The sequence below is a fragment of the Colossoma macropomum genome, unplaced genomic scaffold (genome assembly GCF_904425465.1).
Source record: "Colossoma macropomum unplaced genomic scaffold, Colossoma_macropomum, whole genome shotgun sequence".
In the NCBI taxonomy this organism is placed as follows: Eukaryota; Metazoa; Chordata; class Actinopteri; order Characiformes; family Serrasalmidae; genus Colossoma; species Colossoma macropomum.
Genome location: NW_023494789.1, coordinates 23,810,043 through 23,837,799, shown reverse-complemented (window position 1 = coordinate 23,837,799; position 27,757 = coordinate 23,810,043). Strand labels below are relative to the sequence as shown.

Here is a 27,757-nt window from a genome sequence, read left to right as displayed (position 1 = left end):
ACCGGCATATGAACCACTGCATTGGTTGCGCATGTTTATTTATTGTAACTTCCCTTCTCCAGGAGTGGGAGTGGAACCAGCAGCCGATCCCAGTGTTGGGACCCTCAGCATCTCCAGCGGTTTCCGGCCCTATTCGCCCACCCCTCTCCCCAACCTCAGAGCCCATCTGCCTGTCGGACTCCCTGGACGACGACCTGGCCACCAACTCTCTGGACTCCATCGCTCAGGCACTGTCGCTGCTCAGCAATGCTGCAAACGGTGTCACGGTGAACTCTGCTACTACTGCTGCCTCCTGTTCTCCTCCTGCTGTTAGCACTCACTTCTCTTTGGTTTCTCACGCAGAGACTCTTCCCACCACTCTCGCCTCCTCTGCTCTCCCCTCCACTCCTCAGCCATCTCCCGCACGAGTGGAGCTGTTTTCTGGCCTGAAAGATGCGGGATTACTACAGAGAAACACAATGGTACCTGCTAGCATTGCTAACAGCATTGTTAGCAGGCCCAGCAACATCGTTAGTGTGAGCACCACACAGCCAGCTAAGCCACGTCCACCTCCAACAGCCTCGCCTCTTCTCCCGCCACAGCAGAAGCTGTTTGGGCTGAAGCCCGGTCAAACTACGCCCCCTATGGGACAGCCCAAGAACTTGGTAAACAAACAGGCTGATGCTAGTGCTAGCAGAAGTGGAGGATCTGCAGGGCTCCCACAGCAGCCTTGTGTGAATTCCCACACTTCTCTGCTGAACCCCAAAAGCCCCCAGCAGGTGGTGCGGGTGCACAGCTCGCCCTGCCAGTCTCCTACGCCTCCTTTCGCCCCAGGGCAAAGTTCAAATGCAGACCCCTACCCTGGCGCACCACCAGCCGGGTTTCATAACGCCCATGCAGGCCACCATCACCAAGTCTTCCCACAGCAGCAGCAGCTCACCCATCATCAAACTCACCCACCGGCCCCCTGCCCCAACGCCTCCGCCAACTTCCTCTCCCTCCCCCAATTCCTCCCCACGCCCCCAGATCATGACCCCGCCCCTCCAGTACAGCCCTAAAAGCCCCGGGTTCAGGCCTCCCTTCAGCATCAGCCCTGCCGGTAAAGCTGCCGCACAGCAGGCGAGCTACAGCTTTGCAGGTGCGCAGAAATCCACCAGTCCTCTAGGGAGCACCAGCGCAAGCATCACTAACCCCAGCCCCATAGCCACACCTCAGCCTGCTGGCTTCCAAGACAGTAACCCCTCCCCTTCAGCTGTCTCAGCCAATCACGGACAGAGACAGAGGCCTGTGGGAGGAGCCAGTCAGTGTGCCAAGTCTTCAGCCAATCGCGCATCAACACTGGGATTGACCTCTCCATCTGACTCCGCCCTTTTGTCCCAGGTAGGTTTGATTTGTTTTTGGGTTTGATGCTTTCCTCTATTCACTCTATACACTTATAAGATTTAAAATAAAAAATACATCATTGAATTCCACACAATTTCTCCAATGATTTATGAGTCAGGAATAATTCATATAGAATTACAGCATAATTTTATTACTCCCGGAGAGAACTATGATTGTTCTAAGGCTTAATGTTTTAATGATTGAAACTATTAAAACTGCATGCAAGTTGTGTTTAATAATAGTAATAATAATAAACTTTATCTTGCAATTCTCATTCATTAAAGTGCAGATTAAAGTGATTGTATTTCTTCGCAAAATATTATAATGCAATAGAAAATAAGCTAAATAGAAGCACTGGACAAGAAAACAATCCTAAATAATCTGATGTCTCAGTAAGCAGAGTGTCTGTGCGTCCCTGTTCAGCAGGTTTCTTCCTCGGCGGGCGGTAATCTCCTGAGCTCAGTGGGGGCGCCTCTGCCGCTGAGTTTCGGTATGCTGGGTGGTCTTGTGCCCGTCTCTCTGCCCTTCCAGTTCCCCTCACTGCTGAACTTCACTCCGCCCGGCCCGGCCAGCGCAGGGGGGGCTTCACCCGCCCCCAACTCAGGATACAGTCTGACTCAGAGTGAGTAGATCTCCCTGAGGACTGCTTCACTGAACATGCTTAAAAATGATGGTTCTTCATGGAGAATGTGCTGAATAATTATTCTGTTCCTCAATTCAGTATTAGCAGTAAAGGCTTGAACTTTGAACGGTTACTACTTCAGTACACTAGGTGGTGCTGTATGTCTTTTCTAGACCGGGACAGAGAAGAAATCTAGCTGTTCACTCACAGCACACAGTGGGACATTTGGCAGAGGTAGCTGTGGTTAGCTAGTAGAGTTAGTTAGCTGTTGTCAGTCAGCAGAGTTGAATAATGTTTGCTGTTTTCAGTTAGCAAAGTTAGTCAGAGTTTGGTATGTTTAGTCTGTGATTAGCTAAAGTTGATTGTTTTTTCAGTTAGCAGAGTTAGCAAGCACTGGCTGTATTGTTTTCTTCAAGTTTAAAATGCTGTTCAGACTTACAGGGCCTGTGCTGTATATTAGTTTCTTTGTATTTAAATTTTTGCACTTATTGAATAGACTGTTTTTTGTTATTGTGTGTTTAAATGCTGATATATGCAAATGGGATGTGTTTGGATTGGCTGTCCTGTATTGTGCCTCATTCAGAACGCAGTCAGAGCTGGAATACTTCTTATAACTTTAGCGTGAATGGGTGGGACTTAACTGCTGAAGGCTGAATGGGCGGTGCTAAATTGCTGTAGGCTGGATGGGTGGGGCTAAACTGCTTAATGGGTGGTGCTTAACTGCTGTAGGCTGAATGGGTGGGGCTAAACTGCTATAGGCTTTTATTCCAAAATAGAGAAAATTCAGTTTTCAGTGGTATGGGCACTTTAAAATTAAGCATTATGAAACAGTAAATATTGGTCATTAATTTGTGGTGTTATTGCCTGTGGTCTTATTGTAAATGTTATCTGGAGTGTGAACAGGGTCGCTGTGAAAAATAGTTACTTGCTTCTCTGTTTCAGCTCCATTAAGGATTCCAGAGAGCAGCATTTCGAAACAGAACATGTTACAGCTCAGCTCATAACATGAAGTAGGACAACTTTTAGCATTAACATTAGCTAACTAGCTCGCTAGCACAACTATTGCCACGTCCCAAACCACACACTTCTGTACTTCACACACTACGCTAATGAGTGCACTTCTAATGGTATATGCGCTATTTTTACACATTATGTAGTGTGCTGGGACGCTGTGTATCTTACCGAGATGAATCTTCTTCATCCAGTGAGCTGACGAGTTTCCTCTTAAGGTGCTCCCACATGGAGGATGTGCTCTGTGCCAGCTAAGGTTGGCTTACAAATAGCACAACTGACAACCTTTTTTCTGAGTTTAGCTCCACACTTTTGAGGATTTTGTTCTTGAGGCTGCCATTGTGCTGTTGTTAACTCTCCAGTAAGCGGTAACGTTCCTAGTGAGCGCGAGAAAGACACATAATGGCGTTACCAACTAAATGACTACTAAATTAGTTGCCAACTAATTTGGTTGTCGATTTTAGTCGACAACGCTGAATAACTGTTGCACCCCTACTGCTGTTTGTGTGATTTTAAGCTTCTGCTGTTGCTGGACGCCGGTCTGTCTCCCTTCTGTGTCTAACCTTCTACCTCCATGTTTGTCCTTCTGTTTCTGTTCCTCCCTCTGCCTGGTGATGTGGTCTTTCCCTCGTCCTCTCTCTGCTCGTTTCCCCTCAGATTTGTTTAAGAGTTTGCAGTCAGGTGTCCAGGCTGCTCTACCTCCTCACCTGCAGCTTGCTTTCTCAGGTAAACTGCCCTCCCTCTCTCTGTTTATCCTCCCTGACTGCCGTCCCCCCTTCTTGTGTGCTTTTGCTGCTGTGCTCATCCTTTTGCTGTTCAGTTTTCCAGAGTTGCTCTAAATTGGCCTCCAGGGGGCGCTGTGGTTCCTGGTCATGTGTACATTAAGGAGAATGAACATCTCTTGTTTAGTTTGAAATGAAGAAACAAACAGTGTTAAAGGACACAAGTCATGATTCTTTACACTGTATAGACCAGCTGACATTTTGTGTAACAACAAGAATACATTGGTGGACTGTCCTCTTCCATTTCGGGCAGTGATCTGTCAGAATATTGACTAAGTATCTCAAGATAATGGTTTATTTTCTCAAAATACATACGTACAGCCAGTGACTGTAAACGACAGCGTTGGCTGTACATATGGCTAATGATAATTTGCCGCACACAGAGCCTGTAACGCTATCGTTCGTTATTACAAATGGCAGTGTTATGGGCTCTGCGTGTGTCTAATGATTATGAACGCTCGCATTACGGGCTCTGTGTAGGCTAACGATAACTTACGATAGCGTTACAAGCTCTGTGTGTGGCTAACGATTACGAATGATAGCGTTACAGGCTCTGCCTGTGGCTAACGTTTACAAACAGTAGCGTTACGGGCTCTGCGTGCGGCTAATGATTATGAATGATAGCGTAACAGGCTCTGCCTGTGGCTAACATTTACAAACAGTAGCGTTACGGGCTCTGCATGCGGCTAACGATTACAGACGGTAGCGTTACAGGCTCTGTGTGCGGCTAACGATTACAGACGATTGCGCTACAGGCTCTGTGTGCGGCTAACGATTACAGACGATTGCGCTACAGGCTCTGTGTGCAGCTAACAATTACAGACGATAGCATTTCAGGCTCTGCGTGCGGCTGACAATTACAGACGATAGTGCTACAGACTCTGCGTGCGGCTAACGATTACAGACGATAGCGCTACAGGCTCTGCGTGCAGCTAGTGATTACGAATGATAGCATTACAGGCTCTGCCTGCGGCTAACGTTTACAAACAGTAGCGTTACGGGCTCTGCGTGCGGCTAACGATTACAGACAATAGTGTTACAGGCTCTGCGTGCGGCTAACGATTACAGACGACAGCATTTCAGTCTCTGTGTGCGGCTAACAATTACAGACGATAGTGCTACAGATTCTGCGTGCGGCTAACGATTACAAACAGTAGCGTTACGGGCTCTGCGTGCGGCTAGCGATTACGAATGATAGCGTTACAGGCTCTGCCTGTGGCTAACGTTTACAAACAGTAGCGTTACGGGCTCTGCGTGCGGCTAATGATTACGAATGATAGCGTTACAGGCTCTGCCTGTGGCTAACATTTACAAACAGTAGCGTTACGGGCTCTGCGTGCGGCTAACGATTACAGACGGTAGCGTTACAGGCTCTGTGTGCGGCTAACGATTACAGACGATTGCGCTACAGGCTCTGTGTGCAGCTAACGATTACAGACGATAGCATTTCAGGCTCTGCGTGCGGCTAACAATTACAGACGATAGTGCTACAGGCTCTGCGTGCGGCTAACGATTACAGACGATAGCGCTACAGACTCTGCGTGCGGCTAACGATTACAGACGATAGCGCTACAGGCTCTGCGTGCAGCTAGCGATTACGAATGATAGCATTACAGGCTCTGCCTGCGGCTAACGTTTACAAACAGTAGCGTTACGGGCTCTGCGTGCGGCTAACGATTACAGACAATAGTGTTACAGGCTCTGCGTGCGGCTAACGATTACAGACGACAGCATTTCAGTCTCTGTGTGCGGCTAACAATTACAGACGATAGTGCTACAGATTCTGCGTGCGGCTAACGATTACAAACAGTAGCGTTACAGGCTCTGCGTGCAGCTAACGATTACAGACGAATGCGCTATAGGCTCTGCGTTCGGCTAACGATTACAGACGATAGTGCTACAGGATCTGCATACAGCTAACGATTACAGACGATAGCGCTATAGGCTCTGCGTGCGGCAACAATTACAAACAGTAGCGTTACAGGCTCTGCGTGCGGCTGCCGATTACAGACGAATGCGCTATAGGCTCTGCGTGCGGCTAACGATTACAGACGATAGTGCTACAGGATCTGCATACAGCTAACGATTACAGATGATAGCGCTATAGGCTCTGCGTGCGGCTAACGATTACAGACGATAGCGCTACAGGATCTGCATACAGCTAACGATTACAGACGATTGCGCTATAGGCTCTGCGTGCGGCTAACGATTACAGACGATAGCGCTACAGGCTCTGCATACAGCTAACGATTACAGACGATAGCGCTACAGGCTTTGTGTGCGGCTAACAATTACAGACGTTATCGTTACAGGCTCTGCATGCGGCTAACGATTACAGGCGATAGCGCTACAGGCTCTGCGTGCGGCTAACGATTACAGACGATAGCGCTACAGGCTCTGCTTGCGGGTAACGATTACAGACGATTGCGTTACAGGCTCTGCACGTGGCTAACAATTACAGACGATAGCGCTACAGGCTCTGCTTGCGGCTAACGATTACAGACGATAGCGCTACAGGCTCTGCGTGCGGCTAACGATTACGAATGATAGCGTTACAGGCTCTGCCTGTGGCTAGCATTTACAAACAGTAGCGTTACGGGCTCTGCGTGTGGCTAATGATTATGAATGATAGCGTTACAGGCTCTGTCTGTGGCTAACGTTTACAAACAGTAGCGTTACGGGCTCTGCGTGCGGCTAACAATTGCAGACGGTAGCGTTACAGGCTCTGTGTGCGGCTAACGATTACAGACGATTGCGCTACAGGCTCTGCGTGCGGCTAACGATTACAGACGATAGCATTTCAGGCTCTGCGTGCGGCTAACAATTACAGACGATAGTGCTACAGACTATGCGTGCGGCTAACGATTACAGACGATAGCGCTACAGGCTCTGCGTGCAGCTAGTGATTACGAATGATAGCATTACAGGCTCTGCCTGCGGCTAACGTTTACAAACAGTAGCGTTACGGGCTCTGCGTGCGGCTAACGATTACAGACAGTAGTGTTACAGGCTCTGCGTGCGGCTAACGATTACAGACGACAGCATTTCAGGCTCTGTGTGCGGCTAACAATTACAGACGATAGTGCTACAGACTCTGCGTGCGGCTAACGATTACAAACAGTAGCGTTACAGGCTCTGCGTGCGGCTAGCGATTACAGACGATTGCGCTATAGGCTCTGCGTGCGGCTAACGATTACAGACGATAGTGCTACAGGATCTGCATACAGCTGACGATTACAGACGATAGCGCTATAGGCTCTGCGTGTGGCTAACGATTACAGACGATAGTGCTACAGGATCTGCGTGCGGCTAACGATTACAGATGATAGCATTACAGGCTCTGCATACAGCTAACGATTACAGACGATAGCGCTACAGGCTCTGCGTGCGGCTAACGAATACAGACGATAGCATTACAGGCTCTGCATACAACTAACGATTACAGACGATTTTGTGTGCGGCTAACAATTACAGACGTTATCGTTACAGGCTCTGCACGTGGCTAACAATTACAGACGATAGCGCTACAGGCTCTGCTTGCGGCTGCCGATTACAGACGATAGCGCTACAGGCTCTGCTTGCGGCTAACGATTACAGACGATAGTGATACAGGCTCTGCGTGCGGCTAACGATTACAGATGATAGCGCTACAGGCTCCATATGTCCATTAATTTTAAACGATTACATTACAACTGTTTAAGTAGACAAAACAAGTTGTTCTTCATTCCAGCTTTGTCAGCAAAAAAGTATTTCCAGGCCAGTGTAGCTCATTTTAAAAATCCCTCATTACCAAAACGTCCTTTAAACGTCATTTGTGTAATACCTGTGGAGAGAGTTGCTCACCTGGAGGTCAGCCATCGGCTCTTGTTTACCAAAGCTGTGTAGAAACAAGTGCAAAGTGATGTAAGAGTGACTCCATCTTTCTCTCCTCTCTTCACAGATACGAACCAAAGCCAGGCAGGAGACGTGAAGAGGAAGTCCCACTGACCGGACGCCACCAGAACGTACCAGTCAGCCGACACTAAACAGATAACGACTATCTTATTATCAGATTAAAAGCTAGCAAGAAGCAAGAACCTGAGTTTTGCTTCTGTTTTGGACCTGATTAACAACCCGTTTCTTCAGTTAACATCTTTTTATTTAACGTTTGTTGTTTTGGGCTGATTGGAGGAGCGATTACAGTTTTAGCGTTTTAATTTCGTCAATATGTTTACACAACAAGACCTTAATCACTGTGGAAGGAGTGGGGTCGGGGGAGGGGGGTGGAAGGAAAATAGAAGCAACATAATTTAATTTATTATTAAGTTCCTGTGCTTTTCGCAGCGTTTTCTATATTAGACTGTTAAAGCCGTAGCTATCAATAATAAAGTGAGTCTGTTATTTATAGTTTGATACAGGGACACGTTTTCAGGCTTAGAAGAAGAAAACTGGGTATGTACATAAAATATACATATATCTATATATGCGTATAAATATTCTAAGCTATATTTCCAGGTCAGTATGAATGGGGAGCACATGAGATCATGAACCCCTCTCACTTTCTCAGTGTTTTTGGTGCTGTGGATCACACTGGACCTTCTAAAAGGAGAAACGACACTTGAATAAGTTCCTTTTATTGCGCGTGGTTTGTTTTGAGCGTTTGTGCGTGACTGAGGGGAGATTAGAGATTGTAGCTTCTACTTGAACTTTCATTTTCTGAAGGATTTCCGTATAAAACTCCAAACACTTTCAATAAAACAGAGTCGCCTTAGTTTGTTAAGTTTAACAAAATAACTATGCAGGACTGTAAATGCTTCAATGCAAAAACACAAGCTGTTGCTTAGCTTGCCTCGTTTTCTGGTCAACTGTTAAACAGTCAGTTTCCCGGACAGGGTTTAGGCCTAATCCTAGCATTCTGAACAGAGATGCAGAGATCCCTGTCTAGGCTTAATCCCGGTCTGGAAGCTGACCCAGAGTCCCAGAACTGTTATATATGTGTGAGTGTGTGTGTGTTATAGAGATGACTGTGTTATTCTTCCTGTATCGTCACTGTCGTATCAAAACCTCCCAACTTTGTTTTTCTTTATTTCACTGTTTTTAAACCTATTTAAAAACAGTGTAAATATTTTGAGATGAACAGACCAATAGAAATGCTCCAAATTAATACATGAATGACACTGTTCACATTTAAAATTTTGAAAAATCAGTGAAGTTGCACTTTAAGAATTTTTAAAAGTTCCACATGATTAAATGATTGAGACGAGTAGTTCAGAATGCTTTGGTGTGAAATGCGTTGTTCTAGAGAAACTTAGAGTGAGAATTGTTCACAGTGGTGGTGATAGGAACTAGACGTCCACCTCTAAAAGCTCCTTCACAGAAAGTTATTACATGAAATGGTTATGAATTCACTGCCTGATGTCTGAGACACTGTTTTAAGTTTTATTTTTGAGAAGATTTTAAACTCCATTCATGTTGGTGGGATACAAAATATGGAGGGCACAGTGAAGCGAACTAGTCCCCAAAGAAAACTTATTATTTCAGATTTTCCACTATTTTCCCATCATCAACATTCCATATAAAACTTAGAAGACACGTGTAGGTTCACTGGTGGTTTTGGATAGTAAATAAAATAGCTATATTTGTGTTGTAGTCATGGTGACCTCTGGTTCCTATCAACACCACTCTAAAGAAATCAGACTCTGTACATTTCTCTATAATTAACCATTTCATATTAAAGAACTCTGAATGACTACAGCACGATGACGGAATTATGTAAAATCCCTAAAAAACATCAGTGGGGCTCCCCTTTAACTGAAATTCAGGACACAGCTGAAAACCTGAGTATTTTTTTATATATATATAAATTGCTGTTTATTTATGCTTTTGAATTAAGTGCTGCTGCTACTTCAAAGGTGATTATCTCTGTGTTGGGAAAGAGAACTGAGAGAACTAGAGCGGCAGTTTCATTTCAAACAGCTTGCAAAACAATCTAACAAATGAAAAGTTAAATACTTCTTAGTTTCCTAAAAGCATCTAATGCTGAATTCCAGAGTGCTGCTGCTATAATGATGGAAAACTCCTGTTTCTCCAGTAGGTGGCGCTGTTAGCACACAAGTCTCTCTTTTGTTTGTCATTCGGAGCAGAAACAACCGTGAACCCACACCAGCTGGATCTGAGCAACACAGTGTTATTTGTGATCTCCAGATCGTATAGAACGCAGCTGCACTGAGGACAGTGGGTGTTTCACTGTTGATCTGCTCATCAAACTGAGAATGAAAATCGTGATTAAAAATGCTGTTCAAATGATCAGATTATTTGTCAAGTGTTAGATTTTGACACTTTACAGTGGACCTATTTAATCTAATGTGCTTTCACAAGAAATTTTTAACTTTATCTTTCAAAAAATTTCGATGCAGCTGTAATATTAAATTTAGGCTTTTGGGCCCACTGGATAAAAACCAAAAATCAAATGGGTACTATTGTTTGGCATAATTATTATTTTTAAAGTACTTTTAGTGATTTTTGTCTTTAAACTGAATGTAAAGGTAAGGCATACGTATATGCATATATGCTTTGTATGTAATGAAACCACTGAAGCATTTAAATCAGGGGTCTCGGACTACCCACGAGCTTCATGACAGTAAATCAGCTCCACCCTTCAGACACTGTCTGGTTCCCCAACATGAGCTCTATAAAATCAACTCAGACTGACGATCAGGATGTTAAAGCAGAAACACAAACCTGCTACAGCACAAACGCTGCACACTGACTGTAATTCAGCTACAGCTATTATTCTAATGCAGAAGGAGGGATAGTTAGTTAAACATGCCTGTGTTGATTTATCAGGACTCGATAGGAGATACAGAGCAGAGCAATTAGGAAATGAATGGAGTTATTAAGCTAATCCACTGAATTAACTACTCATCACTTCACTCAGAAGGAACAATGCTATCAAAATAAAAGGCCCAATTCTGCTGATAAACACAAAGTTTAATTCTCTAATATTTATTTTGTTTTTACAATGTTTTTATGCTATGACTACTAATACTAATAGTAGTAATATTATTTTAAAAAAATAGTGGTAGTTGTTTATAGTGACTTGCTAAAAAAAAAATGTTCCTCATACTAATTCAGTTAAAGATGAGTGTTAAGAACGTTTTCCCCTGTAAAATTGATTCAGACCGCTGAGGTTTTGTTGCAACAGTGACGACATGCCTTCATCGTCTCAAGCTGAGAAACCTCTTAGAAATACCTCCATCTGTCGATCAGTTCTTCCTTCTCTTTCCTTGTCCTCCAGTTTCTCTTTCTGTCTGGCCTCCGTTACAGAGCTCCGTTAGAGTTTTAGGGTCGTGTTGAATCGAGTGACGGCACCAAAGACGACCGGCGTTAGACTGCAGCTCGGCAGAACTGTGTGTGTGTGTGTGTTTTATTCCAGTGCGCCCGTATCCGATCCTCGTAACATCTCTAGCGTAGACAGACCTAAACGTGCTCCTGGGTTTTCTGTGCGTGGATATTGTGGTGGAGAGAGTTTTTAAAAAGTTTATATTGTCTTTATTTTTGTTTTCTAACGAGGCTGATCTGGAGTAAAGCTCATGTTTCGTCTCCTTTCTTTGAGGTAGATTATTTTGTCTGTGATTCTGTAATAAAAATGCTGTCATTTCTGTCATGAGTCTCAAACGAGTGTTTTTTTCTGCCTGTAATTTCATATTAATGCTTCACATTTTCATGTTTTACTACTTTAACAGACTCAATTCAGCTCCTCACTGAGAAAGAACATCACATTTCTAATTATCACAGTTATGTAGTCATTATTTATGTTTTGCCTTCATGTTAGTGCTGCACTTGTATACACACCATTATCAGTTCAGCTTAACTGTATGACAAAATTGACTTTTAATATTCACTCTTATAAATGACTACTACTGCTATTCACATTCAGCAGGAATGATAATGCTACCAAAATAAGAGTCCTGTATAATCCTACTGTTAAATGAAGTGTTCAACTGAAAGATGTGAACTTATTTCGAACAGTACAATTATACAGGACTCTTATTTTGGTAGCGTCATCATTCCTGCTGAATGTGAGTGAATAATCAGCAGTAGTGATGTCATCTACAAGATTGAATAGTCAGTGTCAATTTTTAGAGATAAGTGTGCTACAGTTAAGCTGAACTGATGATTAGAAATGTTACGATTTAGTATTTAGTAGTAGTAATAACAAGTTGTTGTTTGTGGTGACGAGAATTGCCTACAAAATTAAGTAATATTCCTCCTAATATATGTGCTTTTGTCCATTTTGGTAGTCACACAGTGTCAAACCACATCATCTTCATGTGAGCAGAAAAGGACCCAAACACTGGTAGGAGGGTTTTGCACAGCTGGGAGGAAAAACGCTCTGACTTAAAGTCAAAAGAGTCAGTAGTTGTCAAGGTTTTTTCACATTCTAAGCAGCTCCTCTCACTTCCACCGGTATTCAGATAAAATATGGTGTGTGTGCTGCTATGAGTCGCCCTGTAAAGCCTGAAATAATCATTTAAAAGTTGAGGCATTGGGTTGGGAGGAATCGAACATCATGTTTACGGATAACCGTAACCAGTGACAACATGTAATAAAAACAGAAGTGGTTCCTAGAACGGAGTCTTGAGGAACACCACACCTTTAAAAAGACACTCGGTGGTCTTTAAATGTAAATTTCATAAATCCTACATAATGGAAAATGTGGGCCTGGCTGAAGCAAGCCCTGGATGAACAAACACTGGGATTTTGACACAAACATTAAAAAAAAAAATAAATAAATAAAAAAGAAATGATTTTACACCACATCATATGTCTTTACGTATTAATGTCACGCATAGGCACAAAAAGAAGGCCTGGCTCGATGTTCAGGCCTCAAATAATCTCAAAATAAACATTACACTGATGAAGATGTGATGACAATAATAGATAATTCACTCACAACTTCAGAAGATGCTTCCTTCAAGTTTTGCCCTAGTTCTCTTCAAATTGTTTTTCAATCATCAGATTCATCCACAGGGAAGGTGGCCAAAGCACGACTTGTGCTACAAAATGTTCTTCCGCACATTGCAGAAAGATCTCTATATCCCCAAATGTTATATAGTGCAGCTTTAACGTAATTTGATAGTTTGGGTTTTGGTCCTTGTTGTAATCTGAATTGACTTATGTTCTTACTTTAGTTCAGACAAGTTGGTGTCCATCATCTGGTTTGGCTGAAACACGCAGTTACACGTTAACACAGCAAAGGAACCTAGCATCATTCACCAAATAGCAGCACATACAATGAAAACTGCAGTGGTCCTAGAATGGCGCCTCGAGGAACACCACACCTTTAATAAGACACTCAGTGGTCTTCAAATGTAAATTGCCTAAATCCTGCATACTCGAAAACATTCAGATCATGGTGGGCCTGGCTGAAGCAAGCCCTGCATGAACAATCACCGAGATCTTGACACTCAGAAACATTAAAACCGTATTTCTTCTATAATGAAGGTTTTATTTTTTTTTCCTTTACAAAAATCACTGTTGTCTAGAAATACAGTAACAGTATACAAGAAAAAAAGGAGAGATATATTTGCAGTTGAATGTCTGGTTGTCAACAGCCAGCCCAATAATAAGAGTGATAACAATAGCAATAATAATGATAATTGTAATAATAGTAACTAGATCGTGGAGGGGTAAAGCTTTTAACCAAATAAAATCCTGCAACTCCCTCTGCAGCCAAGGCAGAGGGTTCCAACTCCTACAGATAACACTGAAGCTGGCCCATGGCTTACCTAGAAGACTAGGGAAGAGAGACTTAGATAACGGATATGATTCAAAGCACAGTAAAATACAAAACAGAAAGGGTTACGTAGTGTTTTTTTTATTATTCTTATATTGTTTTGCCAGTTTTGCCTTCATGTTAGTGTTGCACTTGTATACACACCATTATAGATGTACAATGCATTTAACTCATGGATATTTTCTTAATTAGTGACTAAGGCACTTTTTAAAGAAACATTATTAAATACTAATATTGGAGCAGGTGAGTATCGTTTCTAATCCATCATCTTTATAATACTGATACTGAGAAATAATAGTGTGTTTGAGAACTGTAGTGGCTCTTCTATACATTTTGGGCTGAAGCTCAAGGGCTCAGGTTTATGATTCAAATCGAACTAAGTGCCTGTGAATCATCAATGTGTTTTGATGTTAGTGTTCCAGTCAAAATCAGCAGTGAACGAGATGATCCCACTGAACGAAATGATTCCTTCACTTCTGTCGGTTTCCCTTCATGTACTAAAGCACTTCTCGGAGTGTCTAATAAAGCAGCTAATAGTTCACACATTTGATGAGATATTTTCCGAAGAAACCTTCACAAAAAAATTATTCTTTTTTTTGTGGATGTGCACATTCTCCCAAAATGTACGGATTTCTTTCCAGTTTTGCCTCGTATGGCTTGTAGTAAATGTGCAGTTACAAAGCATTTCGCATCTTGCATTTACATCCAGTTTCGTCAACGTCTAATACCATCACTTATCGGAATCTCTCCCAATACTTCAACAATCAAGTGTCCCAAATAGAATGAGGATGAACGGAAATGACTGAAGGTACTTTCATCTTAGTGTTTTTGTTTGTCTAATGTGGGCAGAAGCTTAAGCAGTAGCTTTTTCACAGTTTTTTTCTTCACTTTTCAATCCAATTCGAAGCAGCCACAGGTTCGGCCGGTTACATGTACATTTTTGTGTTTTTTCTCTATTACTTGTAGAAAACAGAAGTCCATGCATCTCTAACACATACTTCCGCCAGCCAAAAACACTCAGAACCTGTGCTTCGTTGGAATTTCACATCGTACTCTAACGCCAGACCTGTCTTGCTTTAGCTAAGCAGTGGCTTTATCGTTATTTATTTATACTAGACTCGAGTTGCTGCTCATGTATGACTGTGTGCACAAAAAAACTGAACATATAAAATGCACTTGTACCTATAGTGTTTTCACCTTAAGCAATTATTCTGAAGGCTAACATTACAACAGATTGCTAATTAGAACAAAACTCCACTCAACCTTGAAGCTTTGCTGCATTGAGTAAGGCAGAGTTGAGGTTCCCTGAATATGAAGGGAATGACCGTATGTACTGAATCGTTCTCATGCTCGTTGCAGCTTAGGCTTGTAGACAGAACGCAGGTGTGTGGAGGAGTCATGTGTGTATAAATGTGTTTAGAGAGGTGTGTGTGTGGACCCTCAGTCCTGCTCTCCACCACGCGAGCAGCAGAACGAACTGGGTTACATGTTACGGTTTCTGGCGTGCTGACTGTTTTGGGGTAGAAGGTGTAATAGCACTGCAGGACCACAGGGGGACACTATAACTACTCAGGCTGGGCAGGCTGGGTCTCGTTCACATCGCTGGCTTTGCTTTCGGCGTCGTCATCGGAACACTCGCCCTCCATCTGCAGCTGCCTGCGGCCAGAGCGACCCGAGGGGAAACTGACCGGGCCTCCGCGTCTATAAGGGGGAGAAAAAATTCTATGTTACACAGATTTATTTCAGGGTGAATAAGTTCCCAGATTGGAGGTCTTGGGATTTGCCATGGCAGTAATTCACACTGTGACGACCTGCAACAAGTGAATAAATACAGTATAAATTGTCAACATTCACCAGTATCCTCCTGAGTTTGTTCTTAAGCGTGTTCTTGAGAAAGGTCCTAAGAAAAAGTCTACGTCAGACATGACGTGTTCTTAAAGCACACAACTGTTCTCGCCTTTGTGCTCGAGTGTGTGTAGATTCTGTTCTTACATAAGAACAAATCCCAAATAATAAAACACTGGTGAATGTCAGAATCTTCATTAAAACTGTTTAAGTGGGTTTGAAGAAGAAATTTCTTCTTAAGAACGGTTGGTAAATGAGGTCCACTGACTTTACTTAAAAGGTGCATTATGTAAGTTTTAGGGATTTGGAGACCTCTCTGGTGGAAATCTGTAACTGCACCCCCCGTGTGCGGAAGACGTGGGTTGTCCTTCCCCAGGTGGATGACTCTGACGATTGAAAGGGTATTATAAGAGGACTCTTGGTGAAGGACGCGTCTTCTGAGGATGTGAGTGAATTATCTACTACAGTCATCATATCAGTATAATGTTGATTTTGAGATTGTTTGAGGCTGAAACATCAAGCCAGAGATACTTTTTGGGCCTGATGTTAATGTGTAAAGACATACAACGTGATGTGAAAAACTCAAAACCTCTGGATTTCAAATGATGACTTGGTGTCTTACTTAGTGTAGCTTTAACCGAGCAAAACAACAACAACAACAACAACAACAACAACAACAACAAAAAGAGACGTTCTGACTTAAATCTAGCATCTAAATGTTAATCACTACAATACCCAGCATGCATTACACAGATATATCATATATCCATCAGGTGACGAAATAAAGAAATTCTGACTGCTATTTATGTAGAGGTTAATAAATACTGATGATGCAGCAATAGTTACAATTTCAGAAGTTAATTAACAACATTTCAAGGCTACACATTTTACCACGAACACTCAAAGAACCTTTTGCATGATTAAAGAGTTCTTTGCATCGTGAAAGAGTTCATCAGATTGACGGAGAATGTGCTGTAGATGGTTCTATATAGAACATTTTTGGTTCTATATAGCACCAAAAAGGGTTGTTCTACTGTTACGGTGTCAAGCTTGAAACAATAGAAGATTTTCTATCAATCAGAACAAGGCTTCTACCATGCAAAGAACCCTTTAATCATGCAAAAGGTTCTTTAAGTGTTCATGGTTCTATATAAAACCATTTTCTTTACTAAAGAACCCTTGAAGCACCATCTTCTTTAAGAGTGTACAAACTAGTTTGAAATCGTGTAAAGTGTTAATTCTGAAGTTCAGGATGAAAAAGTAATATCTGCTAGAAATTTGCCAATATTAGACAGAAATATTACAACAGTTTGGCCTGATCCACACAGACGTTCTAACCCTGCCCTACTAAATGCCTATGAGCAAATATTTGGATACACTTATTAAATACCATCAGCAGCACCTGATTTAATCTAATGTAGTACTGAGGAGATAAAACAGGTACTGGGTGGTGATTACAGATAATACTGCGCAGGAAATGGTTAAACACTAAATCACTGCTGTATTAACTAATCTCTATTTATTCTAACAGGGTTTTTCTAATAGAGTAAATCAACACTGAACAACTACACATCCTTTTAAAATCTAGTTTTCTCAGGTGTGTGAAACAGGTGTGTACCGTGTTTGTGTTACCTGAGACGGTTTTTGAGGGTGTTAACCTCTCTGCTCAGCCCCTCGCTCGCCTCTGTAGCGTCATCCAGCTCTCTCTGCAGCTTCCTGCGGGAGGCGTTAGCGCGCTGAGCTTCCTCCTCCGCCTCCTCCAGCTGACGCTTCAGCTGCTTCATGCGAGAGTTCGCCTTCTCCATCTAAACACAGATCATACAGACTCACACATTCAGCTTCAGTATGCACTCAAACTCCTGAATTTGCCGGAACTCTTTCACGCCGACTTTCGCCAGCATAGTATTGCTGGAGACAAAAAAAATGCAATTCTTGCAATTCTAGTGGTTTCGTAAAATTGGTGTGTTAGAGCTCAGCGTGCCGTTTAATTACTGATGACAAAAGGATTTAAGCCTTTAAGAACAGCAGAGCTAAAATCAACCACCAATAGAAAAACGGCAGAGCTAAAAATCCACCAACAGGAGAACGGCAGAGCTAAAAAATCCACCACAAGGAATACAGCAGGGCTAAAAATCCACCACTATGAAAACAGCAGGGCTAAAAATCCACCAACAGGAGAAGGACAGAGCTAAAAGTACCTAATAGTGACCTGGAGGTCTTACAATTGTGCCATTAGAATGAATATACTTTGAGTTTTGTGCAGTAACTGTGATGTTGGCGTCTCACCTGCTCCTTGTACTGGTCAGCATGGCGACGCTCATCCTCCACCTGCATGAACACTTCTTTCAGCTTCTTCTCTGTGCGCCGGACAATCTTATTGGCCGCTGCCCGCTCCCTGACACCACAACAAACTTCAATTATTATTTTGATTTTCTGTTTATTTTAGTTTTATAAACCCATATAAACCCATTTTTTCCAACACTGCAAGGTGGGCTATCCATTTACTCTCTTTAGTCTGGCAGTAAACCTTGAGTGTTTGTTTGTACTCACTTGGCCTCCTGCTCCAGCTGCTCCTCCAGCTGCAGGATTTTGGCCTCCAGGGCGGTGATATTGGCTTTAAATTTAGATTTGATGGATCCCTCTAGCTCCTGCAGTTTGGCCTTCAGCTCCTTGTTCTGTCTCTCCAGCTGCTGCCGGGCGTTCTCGCTCTTCTGGGCTGCGCTGCGCTCTCCGGTCAGCTCTGTGGTCAGAGTATCCACCTGCACACAAACACGGCGTAACTAATGGCTGCATTCCTCACACCTTCAGGGTACATAATCAGACGTTTTTACAGCCTATAAGCTGGAAGAATCTCGAGATTACTGCAGCACTGCTGTAGGAGGCAAGGAAGGAGGAAAGTGAAGGAAGCAGAAAGACTACTGCACTTGTCTATAAAGACCACCACACACCACCTAAAGGCTACTGCAGCCGTCTAAAGCTTATCACAGTTGTGTGAAGGCTACTGCATACAGTCTAAAGGCTTCCGCACTGCGACTAAAGGATACTGCAGTTGTCTGAAGGCTACCTCACACTGTCTAAAGGCTAGCACACGCCGTCTAAAGCATACTGCAGTCCTCTAAAAGCTACCAAATGCTGTTTAAAGGCTACCGCGCTCTGTCTAAAGGATACTGCAGCTGTCTAAGGCTACCAAACGCCATCTAAAGGCTACCACACACTGTCTAAAGACTACCGCATGCCGTCTAAAGGATACTGTAGTTGTATAAAGACTACCGCACACCATCTAAAGTTTACTGCAGCTGTCTAAAGGCTATCCCACAATGTCTAAAGACTACCGCACACTGTCAACTGCAGCCATTTAAGGCTAGAAATAGAAAAGCTCTGATAAATATCAAACTTGACATCACTTCACTCTTTACTGTACAGATTTACTATAAGAAAACTTTTATTTAGTGAATTTATCAGATAACTTCACAAACTCACTGTCTCTAGCTAGAAGATTTCTTTCATTTCTTTATTATTTTTAGACTTAATGCCGTACAAATTCGTACCTGCATGGCAGTCTTGCGGAAGCGGTCATTGAGGAGCTCCATGTTGCTCTGTTCCTCCTCCAGTTCCTCCTCCAGCTGAGCAATTCGAGCCTCCAGCCTGCGCTTCTCATCCAGCAGAGCAGACCTAATACACACACACACACACACACACACACACACACACACACAAAACAGACAAGTCACTCATTCACTCATACACTCAGTTATGTATTCAATTATTTGGTGATTCAATTACCCATTAAATAAATGATCAATTAATTAACCCCATCAACAAAAATTTCTAATAAAGCCATTTTAGACATAAAAGCTTGAGAAAAACAAATTCATTGTTTTTATGATGTCCTACTTCCACCTATTCAGCCTGCAGCAGACAGCAGGTTTAGCCCATTCATGCTGAAGTTAGAAGGAGTGTTTCAGCACAGACTGCTTTTTAAATGAGTCACAATGCATCAAACAATTAGAAGAGAGCTCATTTCTATTTTTCAGTCTTAAAGGCACAGTAACAATAACAGCCTGTTTAATTCTAAAGAACAAACAGTCATAGGGGGAAAAAAAGACTTTTTTTGGTACAGGAACCCAGTCATTTACAGTCATTATATTCTGATGTATTTAAACACAAAACAGAGACAGTAATAAGGTTAATTATTTACAAAATCATAATTTATAGGGCATTTTCTGTTGGGAGGAGTCTGTCCTAAACCCTAAAACCTAATTTTAACTAAATAATACTTAAGTTTTGCATTAATTTTTCAATGCTCTTTGAAAAAGATAAAAATTATCCGTTTTAAACTGAGGTTAAAATATTTATATCTATCTTGAGTTTAATAATAATAAAAAAAACTTTATTCCAAAAATGTCCCACATTTTCATATTTTAGTCTAAAGGTGGAGACTTATTTTCATCACGCCCCTGTATTTTAGAGCAGGAAGTGAGGCTGCATCCCTGTCCCTCATGGCCACATGGTGAGCAGTTAGATCCCATTGTTTTGAAGTAAATGTGTCCCAAATTCTGAAAATCAGTGTGGAACATTAAGGATTTTCATATTTTCTTCAGTTAAGAACTTTTTAGTGTTTTAATGAAAAATGTGATGATCTTCTGTGTGAACCAAAACAATCATTACTTAAACACTTGGCAAAGTTTGGGTAGAGTTATGATTGTTGTGGTAAACAAAATGAAATGTCCAATCATAGGTTTTAATAAAATAAACACAATTAAGGGATAGGGTCACTCAGAGCAAAAGCATTTTAGTCAAAAGTCCAAGATCAGTTCAAAGTCCTAAATGTGTTTCAGCTCTGACTTGATCTGTACACAGATGAACCTGTGGTATAAACTTCTCTGGTGCAGTAAAAGCATCAGAGTCTGCTGGAGCTTAGTAAATATTTCATCATTCATGCTGTCTGCAGCAGAGGTCCAGGTCATTAGACCACAGATCCACCTGAACGACGGAGCTAAACAGGCCAACATAACGTACACTGTGTTACGCTGTATTATCGGCACTTATTTGTGGTAATAGGTTTATGACTAAACTCATACATTAGTATTTTAAATGGTAAACTGATAATCCCATAAAATCACACAACTCTAAAGTATAAAGAGTGAGTTTGAGGCAGTAACTCACTTCCCAGAGGCACTGTTTGAGATTTCGTCTGCCAGCTCGTCCCTCTCCTGCTCTGCATGACGCCGTGCTCTCTCAGATGCAGCCAGGTCCTACAAATACACATACATACATTATTAAATGTTATAACTGATTTAAAAAAAAAAATTGCCATGTTTAAAGTCACTGCGACCCATTCTACTGCCAGTGTTTGTCTATTGAGACTGCAAGGCTGTGTGCTTCATTTTATCCACCTGTTATGGGTGTGCAATGGGTGTGACTGAAACTAGGACATACTTTTGGCTATATAGTGCATGTGTTTGTACATAATCACCTCCTGCAGCTGTAATATCTCTGCCTCAAGACTCTTGAGCTTCTTCTCGTTTTCTTTTGACTGGGCAAAGATTTCATCTCGAGAGGCTCGAGCCTCCTCCAGTTCCCTCTGATAGTCCTTCATCTGAGCCTGCAAGCAAAACCCACAACAGCAAAATTAGTCGACCACGACAAATAACACCTGCTATTTCAAGTCTATATATATATATATATATTCTCAATGTTCTGCAGATTTCTCAGTCATTAAGGAATCATCTACACCTCTGGTCATCAATCTAAACACATCTAACACTTCATTTACAACTTTACACTAATGATTTGAAAAAGTTGTAGAATAGTAGCATCATATTAGATTCATTTCATATGTTTATCTGCAACAAGACTGGCTTTATGTTCATGAAAACGGGGATTCCAAACTTTTGAATGGTAGTATACATGCTTATTATTTCTTTCGTTCTTAAAAACGTTAATAAACAATGTTTAAATGCGTCTGATTTGCCGTCTGTGTTGTGGAGGGCATGCAGCACCTGGAGTTTGCGCAGCTGTTTGATGGCCTCATCCCGAGCCTTGTTAGCTGCCTCAATCTGAGCCTCAACATCCTTCAGGTCCATTTCCAGCTTTTTCTTAGCCGCCACAGCCAGCGCACGCTGCTTCCTCTCATCCTCTAGCTCCGCCTCCATCTCACGCACCTGGGGGCAAAGATTAGAAAAGGCCACTTTTCACACTCGTGATAAAGTTTTTATTAATTTCTGTAATTACTGTCCCACAGCTGCCTTCTGACCTTCGATCCCATTCAAGTTGTAATGCTCTATGATGTTCATGTGATCCACACAGTCATTGTGACAGACTGTAATACACTACAGGAAGTGTAGGGGGTGACGTGGCTTATTACTCCATAAAAAAAGAGCCCTATAATGCTTTTTGAACTAAGGGTTAAAATGAGATTTGAATAATTGAGGTTTGAACTAAATCATCTTTCTGAATTGAAAGGAATCATCTCCACTGATTCAAATCAGTTATCTACTGAATCTAATTAGTTTCCTACTGAATCGAATCATCTCTCTGTTGAATAGCTGCTGTATTAAGGGTTGAACTGAGAATTCCATTATTGAGGATTAAACAGATTCATCTCTCTCTATAACCGCTGGGTTAAAGAATGAACCGAAACTGAACTTAATCATCTACACTGTTAAGAATGAATGGAACCATCTATCTACTGAATACTGTACTGAGGATGTAACTGAGTGCTGAAAATTGGAGGGCTAAACTGAATAATTTCTCTCCAAACTGGAGTACTGAATTGAATCTTCTGTCTAATGGGTGAACTTGAGATCTACAAGACCATGAGGAGTTGGTGAGGACTGAACTAAATCATCTCTCGACTGAATTATATTTGTATTGAGGTTTTCACTGAGCCTGAACTAAATCTTTTCTCCCAGGTGTCCAGCAGGAGTGGAATTTACCTGTTTGACCAGCATTCTTTTCTTCTCATCATTCTGTTCATCTCTGGCCTGCAGGTCACGCTCAAACTGGGCCTTCATGGCCTGCATGTTAACCTCCAGGCGCAGTTTGGCGTCCTCTGTGGCCTGCAGCTCATCCTCCAGTTCCTCCAACTGAGTGCGCATCTCCTCCACCTGCTGCTCCAGCGTACGTTTGGACTTCTCCAGCTCATGAACCTGATCACACACACAGAGAATTTATTCAGCCTTTAGTAACCAGCCACCGAGTACAGAGAACTCACTTAACCTCTTAATTGTTGCCCCCTTTTTTCCAAAGCCGCATTTCCACTGCATGGTACCAGCTCAATTTGACTCGGCTCGACTCGACTCTCTTTTGGTATCAGCTACTTTGTTTTCCACTGCAGATATAGTCTCAATGTAGCTGGTTGTCATAGTCACAGCAAATAAAACTGGCGAGACGTGAAGAAGATTTTGTTCAGAAGATGCTGAGCATCAGTTACCAAATTTTGCCTAATAGAAAACCAAAAAACGTGAATAGAGTCGAGCCGGTACCATGCAGTGGAAAAGCGCCTCAAGTGTTCAAGCTTGTAATGGCATACCCAAAATGAACAGAGCATCTGTTCTCACACGTTTTGGGCTACCTTCAAGATCCTGCTCTCATTTGAAAGGTAACATTCACGGGTCTTTGTCCACACAGTCAGAATAACTATCAATTACTGACAGAGTAACAGAGGCTACAATGGAGGAGTTTATTTAGGCCTGACTCAGATTTCTAAACCAATAAATGCCTATTCCTCTAGGCTCCTCTAGCCTGCTTCACCTTCACCTCCTACTTAACAAAGCACAACTGAGTCACAGCTCAAATCTTAAATTGCAGATTTGCTAGTGTATGCTTGTTTGGTGCTTGTGTTGCAAATGAGGCAATCGTAACTGCTGCAAATAATAGATCACAATCGCTTTGCGAGAATAGAATCCTGAGATTTCAAGCTTTCTAATGGTATATTGCATAAATGCGTAAATGATGTAAAAAAAACTCTGCATGACGGAAGTGTGCCATTATTCGAACAGTGATATAGAAAAGGTTAAAGTGGAATTCCACTGATATTTCTAAATCTTTGCATAATTAGATGGTTGAGATGCAAATGGAGTCATTCAGAGTGGTTTGGTTTCAAGAGAAACTTGCTGAGTCAGAACTGTTCACAGCAGTGGTGATAGGAACCAGACATCCACCTCTAAAAGCTCCCTCACAGAAAGTTATTACATGAAATGGTTATGAATTCACTGCCCGATGACTGAGACATTGTTTTATGATAGTTTTGAGAAGATTTTGGCCCTAAAATCCATTCATGGTGGAGGGATACATAATATGCAGGGTGCTGTGAGGAAAAATAGCCCCCAAAGAAAATGTATTTCAGATTTTTCACTATTTTCTCATCAACATTCCATATAAAACTCAGAAGACACGTGTAGGTTCACTGGTGGTTTGAATAGTAAATAAAATGTCTATATTTGTGTTGTAGTCATGGTGACCTCTGGTTCCTATCACCACCACTGTAAAGAAATCTGAAGCATTTTACACCAAACCACTCTGAATCACTCTGTTTACATCTCATTTAATTCTGCAGGAATTCTGAAAAAATTGTGGAATTCCACTTTACATGGAGCAGCAGTTGCAGTCTGGTGCCTAGTATAACTGCTTCTGATAAATGGATGGGGGAAAGATGTGTTTTTACATGGCGATCAAGGTATTTCTGTTTTTGTGGCTCAGTAACTCACGTTTTTTCCCACGTCGTCCTTGGAGCTCATCAGATCCTCCATCTCGGCCCTCAGCTGCTTATTCAGCCTCTCGAACTCCTCTTTAGCCTCCAGTGCTTCGTCCAGCGCTCGGGCCATCGATAGTGCCTTCGTCTCTTTCTCCCGCGCTTCGGCCTCTGCTCGGTCTCGCTCCTCAGCGTAACGCGCCGATACGCTCTTCTCCTCCGCCAGCATCTACACACAGCACAGCCATATTAAACATCAGAGGTGAACATAAATGTGAACTCTGCAAGGCATATTATATTATAATTTAGTGTTATCATGTATTTTAGCATTATAGTATGTACTATGGAGCAGTATCCATAAGTCTGTTCCTTAGCTGAAATCCTTAGCACCTGTTTAGCCCTATTTGGAAAGCATTAGTTTTCCACGGGGAAGTGAGTAATGCCAGTTTACTGTCTGTAATGCTTATGAGCGATTCGCAAGGGATAAAAAATATTGGTCTAAATGACAGAGATGAGAGTGGTGACTCGAAACATGTTAAAACACTGAATTTAGCCATTATTTTGTGAATACAGTGCACCATTAGCTGGGAATTCACACCACCACATAAAATCAAACTTGCTTCTGTAATTTTTTACGTTTTGAACTGTACATGTGAGGCAGGACGTTACACCTGACTTTAGCCCCAGAGGACAACGAGGCTGAACTCTGCTTTCTATTCACCAGCATCTTGTTTGAATTTACCCGTTCCACCTTAAATGGTGCAGCAGTTACATTTTGCTGCCTCAGGCGTTATTATTAACTGCTGCACCATTTAAAGTGGAACAGTGGCAAATTTGTACAAGAAGCTGGCAAATAAGAAGCTTTGTCAGAGAACATAAGTAAGCACTTCTCTGAGCCTCCATACTTAAGATACTCCCTTTCCCCCAGGCCTGGACAATATCTTAAAATTAGCATGCTTTCTGTCGTCAGAGCAGCATTTTCATAGTACTTAATCTGTACAGAAAATATTGCTCACAGTACAGAGTTTAGTTTACCGCATCTTTAAAGGCCACATTATCACTCAATAATATGAGAGTAAAAGTGAATAAAAAAACACTGTGTATATAATATTATTATTAATTAACATAATGTATTATTGCCTTTTTCTGAGAACACCTTAGACGAGGATCAGAGGAACTTTCTCTCCAGCTTGCAGTCATTTCAGTTTTAAAACAATGAGTCACTTTGAGGCTGAAGATCCAAAGCACATCGGCATTCATTTTTAATTCCATTCACATAAAGTAAGGGGAATCTGTGCAGTAAGGCTAGAATTACAGTGTGTAGCGGAGAGGAATAACGTGGGCGGTTCCTTAACAAACCTCTCTCCCTCTCAGTCTTGCCCACTTACTTCTTAAATGTAAACCCCAGTTTCCCATCGCATTTTCCAAGCTGTTTAGCAGTAAATTAGTCCTCTTTTTCTGCCAGTTCCTTAACCAAAATAGTGATTATCGCCTTTTACACATCGCCATTGGGTTACTTGTCCATCTTCAATGATATCTGATTACATCGCCCAATCGCCCAGACCTACTTTCCGCAGGATACGATGGTGTTTTTACTGAAATGTCCATTTGCACAGGATTAATGTAACCTGAGGTTACTTCTGCCCCTTGTTTTATGGGAGGTAAAAGGTGCCAGAATCTTTACTGAGCACTCAGTCGGTTATAATGACTGATATGGTGCATTCAGATACGATTAAAATCGCTGAGAAACACTGGTGATAATTACATTACCCACCTTGCCATATAAAACTAATCCTGTCCAAATAGGCCTTCAGTCATATCCCAGTTATCCTGGTACATGCATTCTGTTTAGTTCATATATCCGAGAATGTGAATATTTTGTGACACCCTTTTTGGTTGTTTATTATATGCACTGTTTACTAACAGTGCTCCATTTGTCTACTTGATGGGCTTCTATAATTAGTCAACCACAGAAAGCCTCCATCTCAATCTAACTTCAAGTGCCGTCATTTTTATTTCTGTTGTTTTCCATTTTCTAACCCTAAGCTGATTCAAAGTGTGGTTCAAACTTAAAATTGTTAGATTAACAACAGAAAACATGGAGCTACTATAATATTTACCTAAACATTTGTGTAAATTAATTGCATACCACCTACAGTCTAACTACTCCAATAAAACTAATAATTGATGTTATCTGGTTGATAATACACAGTAACTGGCTGTCTATCAGTAACGTCTGGAGCACTGTCTAAATCACAATCCTAACAATGAAAGCGATAACAAACAAACTAACATCCTCGTTTGTCTGTTTAACTTCATTCTGGAACCTGCACTCGTCTTTCAAAACATACAGAACTTAAACCTCTCACGTTTACCTGGTCAAATTTCTTCTGCTTCTTCTCCAGGTTGGAGACTATCTGTCTCTGGTGGTCCAGATCCACCATGAGGTCGTCCAGTTCCTGCTGAAGCCGGGTTTTGGTCTTCTCCAGCTTATCGTAGGCCATGGCCTTTTCCTCCAGTCTCTGGTTGGTGGCCTCCATGTCCTTCTGCAGCTTCCGCTTCACCTCCTCCAGAGCGTCCACAACTCCGACGTCATCCTCTAGCTTCTTCTTCGTCTCGCACAGCTGCAGGAACACAGATCAGAGACTATTCAGCGGTTATTACACGTACGCCAGAAATTCTGTCAGAAAGCCTGGTGGGTCTCACTGCCCAACATCAGCCAAGAACCACCTACTTTTACAAGAGAGGGCCGTTTGACTGACGAGCAAAATGACCAATCATAGACTGAAGCTGACGAGCAGTGATGCAGGAAGGGGATAATTAATTAGATGAGATGTTCTCACATCCTGCCTGCTGCTGAACTTGAACTAAAATGCCATAATTATGTAAGACTCGTTGTGCTACACATTTTAAAAAGATGGTTCTTCAAGTGTTCTTTAGTAAAGAAAATGGTTCAATATAGAACCATGAACACTCAAATAATCCTTTGCATGATTAAAGGGTTCTTTGCCTCATGAAATTGTTCTTCAGATTGATGAACAATGTGCTGTAGATGGTTCTATGTAGCCACAAAAAGTGTTCTTCAACAAGCCTGACATTATAACGATAGAAGAACCCTTTTCTCACCTGCAGCGTACAGTCCGTCACCACAGACAGTTTCCTCAGTAAACTTATTTAGTCAAAACTCAAAAGTGAGAAAAAAAGAGCAGATGTGAATATGAAGGTGTGTGAATGTGTACCTGAGACTGCAAGGTTGCCAGTTGTTTCTCCAGGTTTCTACGTGCCTCCTCTTCCTCCTCCTGCTGCTCCTGCAGGGCGCTCTTCTCTTCCTCCAGCTGACGGATTCGGCTGCTCAGGTTCAGCTTCTGACGCGTTTCCTCCTGCAGGAGCTCCTACAGCCAGACATCACAGACAGTCAGGGTGTCAGTCAGGAGCTGCTGCACAAACACACCTCACTGTTTTGGAGCGTTCAGGTTACCTGTGTGTCCTGCAGCTGGCTCTCCAGGCTGGAGGCGTCCTTAGCCAGCTTTATTCCCTTCTTCTCCGCATCCTCCAGCAGAGTAGATACATTCTCCAGCTCCGTCTGTGCACGCACACAGAAACACAGAGGGTCAGTACTGGACAGGGTTTTTCTTTGGACACTGAAAATCTTCAAAGTCATT

At 42.2% G+C, this 27,757-nt stretch overlaps 2 protein-coding genes across 4 annotated transcripts in view; one reads left to right on the top strand and one right to left on the bottom strand.

Annotated features, from left to right (window-relative positions):
* Nucleotides 1-11,422, top strand: part of ubn2a (ubinuclein 2a) — a 29,172-nt gene extending 17,750 nt beyond the window's left edge. The window contains 4 exon segments of the mRNA XM_036570615.1: nucleotides 63-802; nucleotides 804-1,359; nucleotides 1,789-1,984; nucleotides 7,718-11,422. Coding sequence (XP_036426508.1) covers nucleotides 63-802; nucleotides 804-1,359; nucleotides 1,789-1,984; nucleotides 7,718-7,764 — 1,539 coding nt within the window. The 3' untranslated portion in view covers nucleotides 7,765-11,422.
* Nucleotides 11,423-13,252: 1,830 nt separating this feature from the next.
* The window catches only part of LOC118808147 (myosin-10), a 104,885-nt gene continuing 90,380 nt past the window's right edge, over nucleotides 13,253-27,757 (bottom strand). For 2 of the 3 annotated variants that reach the window (XM_036570613.1, XM_036570614.1), the window contains 13 exons: nucleotides 27,574-27,678; nucleotides 27,335-27,487; nucleotides 26,471-26,719; nucleotides 24,112-24,324; nucleotides 22,339-22,551; nucleotides 21,403-21,564; nucleotides 20,877-21,005; nucleotides 20,567-20,655; nucleotides 18,949-19,072; nucleotides 17,951-18,159; nucleotides 17,687-17,795; nucleotides 17,033-17,205; nucleotides 15,121-15,256 (listed from right to left, as the gene is read on the bottom strand). In XM_036570613.1, coding sequence (XP_036426506.1) covers nucleotides 15,121-15,256; nucleotides 17,033-17,205; nucleotides 17,687-17,795; nucleotides 17,951-18,159; nucleotides 18,949-19,072; nucleotides 20,567-20,655; nucleotides 20,877-21,005; nucleotides 21,403-21,564; nucleotides 22,339-22,551; nucleotides 24,112-24,324; nucleotides 26,471-26,719; nucleotides 27,335-27,487; nucleotides 27,574-27,678 — 2,064 coding nt within the window. Of the gene's footprint in view, nucleotides 15,257-17,032; nucleotides 17,206-17,686; nucleotides 17,796-17,950; nucleotides 18,160-18,948; nucleotides 19,073-20,566; nucleotides 20,656-20,876; nucleotides 21,006-21,402; nucleotides 21,565-22,338; nucleotides 22,552-24,111; nucleotides 24,325-26,470; nucleotides 26,720-27,334; nucleotides 27,488-27,573; nucleotides 27,679-27,757 lie in introns of all 3 variants that reach the window. The other variant, XM_036570612.1, reaches the window with a different exon arrangement.